This window comes from Phasianus colchicus, chromosome Z (genome assembly GCF_987193195.1).
Source record: "Phasianus colchicus chromosome Z, bPhaCol1.hap1.1, whole genome shotgun sequence".
In the NCBI taxonomy this organism is placed as follows: domain Eukaryota; kingdom Metazoa; phylum Chordata; class Aves; order Galliformes; family Phasianidae; genus Phasianus; species Phasianus colchicus.
The window spans coordinates 4,644,733-4,654,095 of record NC_143476.1 but is presented as its reverse complement, the minus strand read 5'-3'; the positions used below and the strand labels follow the sequence as shown (position 1 = coordinate 4,654,095).

Here is a 9,363-nt window from a genome sequence, read left to right as displayed (position 1 = left end):
GGCTGTGGGGTTTGTCCTCTACTGACTTTTCCCTTGAAATGGCTGCAGAAACAACAATCATTCTCTACTCTGTTTGGCCTCGCTGTTGGTTGGACTGCTCAAGAGAGCTGCTTTGTGCTTGCAGTGGCACTGTTTGCACCTTGTAACTGCAGCCGTAGCTTTGGTTTCCCTCTTCACGGTCTCCTAGCATCTGAAACAGTCAGCCTTCCTGCACAAAGAGCGCAGGAAAGGAGGGGGCAAAATGGACAAGGCCACCTGTCTGCGTCAGTGCCAATGCTGATTAGTCTGGGTGGGGAGAGATGCATCTTTGCTGGCGTGTGCCTGCTGCACACCAGGGAGAGAAACAGCCGTTATTAGACTTGCAGTTCCTTCTGAAGTGCCCATGATAAGGACCGAGTGCATTTCCTGCAGCTTTCTCTGCAGATGTGCTCCTCACCTTGAAGTCCTCCTTGTTGGTTCCCAGCTCCTCACCGTGGCCTGTGCTCTCTGTTTCAGGCTGAGAACAAGGGGAAGCCCCTGCTAGACCATGAGGTGGCACCTGTGAACATTCCAGCTATTGCTGCTGCCCATGCTATTAAGAGACACGTTGCCCAGGCAGCGGATGAACTCTCCTTTGAGGTAAGCAGTTCAAGGCGTTCCATGCTCTATTTTACAGTGGCAAATGCCTTCAGAGCTGCACTGGTGCAAGTGCTCTCATGCTCGGCAATGTTTGGCAGTGCAGAAGAATGCAGTCATTTGAGCTGTGCTTTCCTCACAGCTGTGCTGAAGCTGGGACTGACACTGCAATCTCTTGCAGGTGGGAGACATCGTGTGTGTCATCGACATGCCACCAAAGGAGCTGACCCCCTGGTGGAGAGGCAAGCTCGGCTTCCAGGTAGGCACAAGCTTCAGACTGGAGAGTGCAACTGCAGTAAAGGCAGGAATCTCAGCTTAGAGCTGCTCTGCCTGCACAGGATGCCTAGTGGACATAAACAGTTTCCCTGTGTCGGTGTCAAGGGACCTTGCCTTTGGCTGCAAATGTTGAAAAATTATTACCTTTATGCTGTGAACTATGGCCATTTTCTGCTGGATAGTCTTATGGAACGTCAGGCAAGCACGTTCCGAGGGAAATGTTACGTGGCTTTTGGTTTAACAGTTCAGACCTGAGAAATGCAGCATGCAATAGTTGGCCTCTCTTCTTGTTACAGGTTGGATTTTTCCCAGGGGAGTGTGTGGAACTCATTAATAAGAACATTCCTGAGGCACTCATCAATTCTGTGCCAAAGCCAGGTAGGGATGTTACATTTGATGGTGTGGGAAAGCAAAATGAAGTCTTTTTGGGGGTATGTTCCATGTTTAGTACCTCCTTTATCCATCCCACATTGTCCTCTGGGTTGATGATTCTTCATGCACACCATGGGGCAGAGATTTGGCCCAATCCTCCTGATTTTATGATTGGACTTGGCAAAACTATAGAATCTTCATAGAATGGCTTGGGATGGAAGGGACCTCAGGGATCATCATGCTCCAACCCTCCTGCCTCAGGATGGTCTCCCAGCCCCCACAGTTAATGTGAGACTAGATCAGGCTGCCCAGGGCCCCATCCCACCTGGCCTTGGGCTCCTCCAGAGATGGGGAAAATCCCTTTTTGTATGTACTGGTTGGTAATGTTCTTCCCGTTCTGACGTGCCCTGTAGAATGTGCTGTGCTCGGCCTCGTCCAACGGAGCCAGACCTGAAATGACCTGGTTTCTTCCTTTTGTTGTGCAGTGCCCAAGAAACGCAGCAAGATCCTCACCTTCCTTCGTTCCTTGGTGAAGGCCCGCCCAAAGAAACCGACCGAGCGGGAGGTGGAGAAGGAAAGGGTGTTTGGCTGTGACCTGGGAGAGCATCTTCTCCACTCCGGTCGTGATGGTAAGGAGCAGCCCATTCCTGAGATCTTCCTCTGCTGGGCATCTAAAGAGGATGAAAGGGAGCTCATATCTAGCAGGGGGCAGGCTGATAGCAGTGGAGACACGTGTAATGGGAGTTGATGGCTGAAGGATAAAGTGAGGCGGATGCTCCTAAGAGACAAGCACATCTGTATTTGCTTCAGCCAAGCCTGGCTGGGCTTAGTGGATGGGATGTGAAGCACAGCCTGCAGCACGATTGAATCAGGAGCTCCACTGACGGCTGGCACGTGTTCTTCAGTCCCCCAGGTCCTCCAGAGCTGCGCTGAGTTCCTTGAGCAGCACGGCGTGGTGCAGGGGATATACCGCCTGTCCGGCGTCGCGTCCAACATCCAGAGACTGCGGTAAGAGTGCTGCGACTGACACAGCCTGAGTGCATCTGGTGTGGCTTTGGGCTTGCCTTCCTCTCGCTCAACCGGGTTTGCGTCCCTCTCTGCAGGCAGGAATTTGAGTCGGAGCAGATTCCTGAGCTCACCGTCCGTGACATTCACAGCGTGAGCTCCCTCTGCAAGATGTACTTCAGGGAGCTCCCGAACCCTCTGCTCACCCACCAGCTGTACGGCAAGTTCTCGGTAAGCACAAGGCCACGTCTTTCATTTCCCTCTTCCTGGGCCTCTTGGCAGATGGCTGCAGCAGTGCCCCAGCTCGGAGGCCCTTTTGCTGTCAGCCCCACGAGGTTTACTCGCAGTGGTGTACTAGCCTGATTGGTGTCTCGCTCCCTTTCTGCACTACTCCAGGATGCTGTTGGTGCCGCTACAGAGGAGGAGCGGCTGCTCAGAATGCAGGATGTCATCCAGCAGCTGCCCGCTCCTCACTACAGGTCAGTGCTGCCCTCAGCCTGCTGAGCTCAGCCCTGCTGCATTGCAGAGGGCAACGATGCGGTTCCAGGCTTTGTCTTTCTGAATTGCAGCACGGCATGCTCGTTGGTGCTGAACGTTTGCCTCTCTTGTTTTCCAGGACTCTGGAGTATCTGATGAGACACTTGGCGTGTCTGGCTGGGAGCTCCAGTATAACAAACATGCATGCCAAGAACCTAGCCATTGTGTGGGCTCCAAACCTCTTAAGGTAAACTTCTGGTTCTGTTTCAACGCTTCCTCTGTTCTCCAGTAAAAAAAAAAACAGTCCTCTCTTTTTCTCCATCAAATGTGCTCTTCTCCTGTAAAATCTGTGGCTGACAGAAGAGCAGGAGCCTGAGCTGTTCTCCATCCCCACGGGCACAATGTCTAGGTGACAATTTCTGCAGTCTTGTTGAGATGGGACTGACGTGTCCTTGATCATCCAGGGGAATTTCTGCAGTGGCATCACTGATTGCCCACTGCGGAAGTCTCCAGAGCCTCAGCTGACAGCTTTTGGCTGCAACAATTCAGACTCGGGGAAACGGTCTTGGAGAAATGACTTCTAAAATCTGCCTTTTCTACAGATCACAGCAGAACGAGTCTGCCTGCGCCAGCGGAAGAGCTGCCTGCATGGAGCTGCAGACGCAGTCGGATGTGGTGGAATTCATCATCAACCACACCGACGTCCTCTTCGGCTCCAAATCCGGAGCAGACATTGCAGATGCAGCAGGTGAGTGTCTTCCTCCATTAGCTTGATCTTGACCCGACACCTTGACCAAATGCAGGCCTTCTCCAGGATGTTTGAGATACTCTTTTACCATCAAGGGGACAGCAGACCTCTGGGCTTCCATTAGGGTATGGCATCCTGTTGCTGGATGCTGAGAACATCCAAGCCCAAACTTCACAAGGAGGAAACCGTCATTATTATGGTTTGCACGCAGGAAAAGCTTGATGCAAGTGTGGCAGCGAAGCTTTCTCAGTTCCCTGCCCCCATTTCCTTGGGTTTTTCCTTGCCTATTTTGATACAGTAAGCTGCTCTTAATGATGACCGTGTCCTTTGCCATAAACACACCTCTTCCCACATGGTTATTTTGGGCTCCTCTTCTTCCAGTGGCTCGGATAAGCAAGCCTGAGAAAAATACAGCACCTCCCCCAGAACTGTGGTGGCTGTGCTGCTGCTTTCTGATCCTCGCTCTTACCTCTGGTTTTCCCTGACAGGGCACAATTCTCTCCCAGGGCCCAAGTCTGTGGGGGTCTCTTCTGCTGCCACAAAGCTGCTCAGCCTGGAGGAGGCACAGGCACAGAGGCGAGGCCACAGCACCTCTTCTGTGGTAACAGAGAGCAGCAGGGACATTGAAGTGGAAGAAAGCCCTGCAGCTGGGCAGGGCAAATTCCACACCGTCGTTGACTTTCCATCTGACAGGTAAAGAGGACTTTCTTTTCCAGCACCTAGCATCATTGTTTGGGTGGGTTTTTGTGTTTTCCTGCAGAAACCAGGCAGTGCTAGGAACAAGCAACTGCTGCCAAGACTCACAGCATTGGCTGTTTTCTCTCTCCAGACAAAATCCACCCAGCAAGACTGAGGAATCACCAGCTAGCAGTTGGTGTTGCTGCTTCAGCCTCAGGAAGCCATCCTCTGGCAGCAAACGCCAACTGCAGCGCAATGCCAGGCAGCCCTCAGAAACAGCAGTGGTAGTCCTGGCAGGTAAGGGTGCAAATGCAGCTTCCAAATCCCTGCTTTTCAGGAACATACAATTCAAGCTTGCTCTGCACATGTATCTCTTTCTAGCGTTCAATCCCGTGCCTAAATCTTCACCCCTGATCAAGTACCACTGTCGTAATTCAGCTTGTGAAAGTTTGACACTAACCCCTGTGTATCCTTTCTAGGTGAATCGAGCCCTTGCCAAGCCATAAGATCCAGGGCAAGTAGCGAGGATGCTCTGTGTGCTTCCATCAGTGGAGAGCTCATAGGAAGCACAAATTGCTGCAGTTCTAATAGCAGCCTTCCATCTAACAACATTAATGGAGAGAAGGAGCTCATCGAAGTCCATGCTCTCATTACACCTGGCTCTGCTGAAGTTGCTGACCTGAGCCTCCCAGACACCACAGTCACAAGTGTGGATTTTAACCCAGAGTCTCTGCAGTGCAGCCCATCTGAAGCACAGTGTGAGTGCCCCGACAGCAGCACCTCCATGCAGGAGCAGGTCAGCATCAGTGAAGAGGAGCAGAGCCTTTTGCAGGGGGACTTTCAATCAGACCTCCAGTCCCAGGCACCGGACAGCAGCACTGAGAGCTCTGAGCCACTCTCTCCATGACAAGACAGGATGAGTCCCATCTTCACCGTGGACCTCTCACACCCTCCTGTCCTTTATATAATAATAAAAGCACACTCGTGCTCAATCAACGCCTTGACTGCCTCCAGAGTCTTCATTCACACGGACTGGGATGAATGCAGCACACAGCAAGGCACCCCAGCTTGCAATGCTGTGGCTGTGGGGTGCGTGCAGCACAGCTCCGGGTTTGTTCCTGTTTTGTCTGGCTTTGGGATGTCTGCAGGGGGAGCTCTGCTACCATTTGGCATGGTAGCAAATAATCTCTCGCATCCTGGATGCTGCTCATGATACTCCCAAGCTTCCTGGCTGTGGCTTTGTGATGCTTTTCAGGGCCTTCTGATGCATTTTGATGCCTTGGATGTTGCTTAACACCTCCCTCCTCCCATCATGTCCTTTCCTGGCTCCCATCTACGAACTGGCCCTGCAGATCATCTCCAGACCTGTCATCAGCACACTGCGGCAGGAGAAGCTCCCCTGGCCAACGTCAGGCAGTACTGCTTGGTCTGCAGCTCAGTGGCCATTTCCCTTTTAGGCGGCTCCTGCAGAAGAATCAAGCAGCAGAACCTTTTGCTCACCCTGCACCACACAAATGCTGCAAAAGCAGAAACAACCTGGGAATCTCTGGTTTGCAAGACTTCACAGACACTTATTGACTGTGTCTGATGGTTCCCTCCCATCCTTGATTTCCTTCTCCCCTTCTCCTCGTCTGATCCCACTGCTGAGCCATGATCAAGCTGCCCAGTGTGGCAGAGCATCGTGCAGAGCCGTGCTGGCACCTCCTCCCCTTCCTCTCCTGCAGCTCAGCCTGCAACCTGAGCAAGTTTTTTTCTGAGAAAGTGACCAGCTCTTTTCCATCCCTTTGCCCCTACAAACAGTTGTCCAGAGGATCTCGTCCAAGAATTCCTGGAACAGCCTGCAGCTGGCTCTCCTGAAGTTCAGGCTCCTGCCTTTGCTTCCTGCCAGGCCCGCATTCCTTGAGATCACCAACTCAAGGAGGGCATGGTAACTACAGCCCTGACTGCCTCCTGTCGTAACCCCTGGTGTGCACCATGTCCAGCAATGCTTCCCTTCTGCTTGCTGTGCCCAATGCCTGCACCACAGAGTGATTCTCACTGCACTCCAGGAGTCTGTCAGATTGCTTGCAGCCAGCCATGCTGATTTCCCAGACTGACTGGAATCCCCCATCAGGATGAGAGTCAGTGAGTGCGATGCTTCTGCTGGCTGCAGTAAGCAGCTCCCACCAACAGGCTCTCTTTCCAGGCGGCTGTAGCAGACCCTCACCTCCAGAAGCCCTGCACTGCTGCACTTCCTAATTTTACCCACAAGTTTACAACCTGGTCATAGCTATTCTTAGTTCTTTGCAGTCCACTTCTCATCATAGAGGGCAAATCCCTTGCCTTCCAGAATTCCATAGTATCAATTGTGTCTGCTTATGTCAGGATTTTTTTTCTTTCTTTCTTTTTCCATTTTCTAGGTAGGAAAATGAATTTCTGAGCCAGGAGAAGCAGAAGTGAAACAGTCTTCCTGGCACTGCTCAGGTTGCAGGAGTTGCCAAGTGCTCCTCAGGTAATGTGTGCTGAAGAGCTGACCTTGGTGGCAGGGGCTGTGGCTGCATTTTGTGCCTGTCATGCGGGAATCCAAGAAAGCCTATTCAGAGCAGGAGCTGCAGAGCGAGATAAACATCACGAGAAGGTAAGGCTGAGAAGCAAGGACACCTCCAGAAAGAAGAGAAAAACTGAGTCAAGTGAGCTGCGTGACGACCGTGTGATGCTGACCATGATTGGAGGAAGAGCGCATGGCTGGGAATGACTGATGGCTCTGGTTGGATGGGTGCCTGTGTGCACAGAGTTAAGGAGTGTTTGTGGGATGTTTTGCTGGCATCTAACGGCTGTAAGGGGAAGTCAAGAGAGAAAACTTGTGAATGCATAGAAGGGATGTTAAAATCTGGAACAGACTCTTTGGATCAGTCACAGCTGAGTCCAGATTGCCACACTGTCAGAACCTGGGGCCTAGGATTTTCCTTAGAGTGCCAACTGCTTATTTTAAATGATAAAAAGTAACATTGAAAAAAGCTTCCCTCCTTGCATTACAATAAGGCATTGATATTTGATGTTTCTGTCTTTCCATTCCTTTAGCAGCCTGGGTGTTGATGCAGCTGCATGCATCTGCTGCCCTCCCCTTCTGTTTTGTGTAAAAGAACAGTAAAATATGCAATCAGTGTGAGATCTTTCTGAAGTATTTTACTTTATTTGCCCCTAGGCTGTAATGGCTGGGAAATTGCAGTGACACAGCCTTGTGCTGCTGCATTGGTGCTCATCCCACGTTTCCTTTCTCTGTCTCGCAGGTCAGCTCCTGCTGGAAGCAGATGGTATCCCAGTGTGAATGAAGGTCAGTGCAGGAGCAGCTGCTGATGGGAGGAAGGAAGTCCATGCTGAAGAGCTCTGAAGCATCTGCAGGTATGGTTCTGGAGGAGGCAGCAGTGATGTCGGAGGGCTCCCCAGCAGGAAGCTGTCTCATCCAAATGCTTGCTGAGTGGTTGGAAGGGAGCTTTCTGCATGACAGCAGCACCAGCTGCTTGCTTCAAATGCTGCAAAGACAAGGATTAGCACGAGTTCCAGTATCTACAGTATCATCACGAATCACGATAGGATTACAATGTGTCCTCATACAAACGCAGCCATTTCTCTCTGAGTCCAAAGGCTGTCCGGAAAGCATCTGTGAGGTCTCTCACACCAAACCACTGCTGTCCGTGTGGGATCTGACTCATTAGGGTATAGGGGTTAGGAACCACAGGCTGTCTTTTGAGAACGGGTTCAGTCATTTCCTTACATCTTGCACCAGCCGATACGTGCCGTCTGCCTTCCGTGCCGACAGGATTGGGGTGTTATAAGGACACAGACAAGGTTCCAGAAGACCATCCTTAACCAGTGTCTGTGTTACAGCTTTTAGACCCACTCTCCCTTCTAAGGCTATGGGATATTGTTGCTGTTTCACAGCTCCACTCCCTCCTTGGGCAGTTCTTTGTAAGGGAAAATTGTGAGTCCACCCCGATTTCCTTCCCCTGCCCACAGCTTTGGATTCATTTCTTCTCATCATCAGCTGTTAACACATTCATTGACACCTGATATCTGTTTCACAGTCTTTCAGCTGTAATCTTCATTTAACTGTTAAATCTCTCCCCCATAAATCGGTCCCTGCTTCAGGCACAGAGAACAATTGCCCTGCAACTATTTTATCTTTCCATATTAACTCTGTGGTCTCCAAGAGTGGAGCTGTCACTTCTGATCCCTCAGCCCCAGTTATGCACAACAGCCACATCCAGATACACGTCTGGTACCTCTGAACTAGCTAATGCTGTAGGATGGAATGTTGTTTCTGCACTGGCTATCAAATGTGGGATTGCTCTGAAGTAGTACAGCACCATGTGTTTAGTAATTTGCCCTTAGAAACAGTTTGAAAAAGTAGAAAGACTTTATTAGTATTAGTAAAAAGAAGTTATTTCATAACATATTTTAGAAATACAGTTGTTCAATCATGTGATCAATTCTCACTTACAGAACTGTAATAGTTACAAATTGCATGGGTTTAGTATTAAAGACCAGAAAGCATGTTGTAAGGCCATTCTGTTTGGATAGGAGAAGCTCAGCAAAAGAAAAACAGACTCCAAAGAAGCCAGGGCCTCCACACAAGGCCGAACTGACTCACTCTGTGGGCAGGTTGGGATGCAACAGGCAGGCATCAAGAGACTCCCCTCTGTCCTCCTTCCAAACTTCTCTCTATTCAGGGATGAGCAGGTGTCCAGAAATAGTGGCCAAGTGTTGATAAGCAGCTGTCAGGCGTTCAATAATTAGCAGTAAACCTGCTGAGCGAGCAACAATTGGTGTTTAGCCAGTCACACACACACACACAGAATGGCCCGGGTTGGAAGGGACCTCAAGGATCAGGAATCTCCAACTCCCTGCCAAAGGCAGGGCCACCAACCTCTGCACCATTGCACATATGCACATTGCTGGATAGAAACAGCAGTGTGGGAAAAAACTGTATGGTGTGGATGCAAAGGGTGAATCAGAATGGCTTAACACCTGCCCCACAAGGGAAAGCAATCTTTTACCTGCTTTGCCATGCTCGTGGCAGCAGAAATGCAGATGCCAGCAGCTGATGCCCACAAGGACAGCCAGCCTGGACTTATTTTCATTACATATCTTTGTCCTGATGTCCTTCTACAAGCTGGAACATTTCTCCATCTCAGCAGAAGAGGGCAGGAGGG

The 9,363-nt window shown here is 50.6% G+C and overlaps 1 protein-coding gene across 1 annotated transcript; it reads left to right on the top strand.

Annotated features, from left to right (window-relative positions):
* Positions 1–800: 800 nt before the first annotated feature.
* Positions 801–8,249, top strand: LOC149912278 (rho GTPase-activating protein 32-like). Its single transcript, XM_090130965.1, has 4 exons — positions 801–874; positions 1,188–1,269; positions 1,749–1,892; positions 8,236–8,249. The coding sequence occupies exons 1-4, from the start codon at positions 824–826 to the stop codon at positions 8,247–8,249; spliced, it is 291 nt and encodes a 96-aa protein (XP_089987091.1). The 5' UTR covers positions 801–823.
* Positions 8,250–9,363: the final 1,114 nt, after the last annotated feature.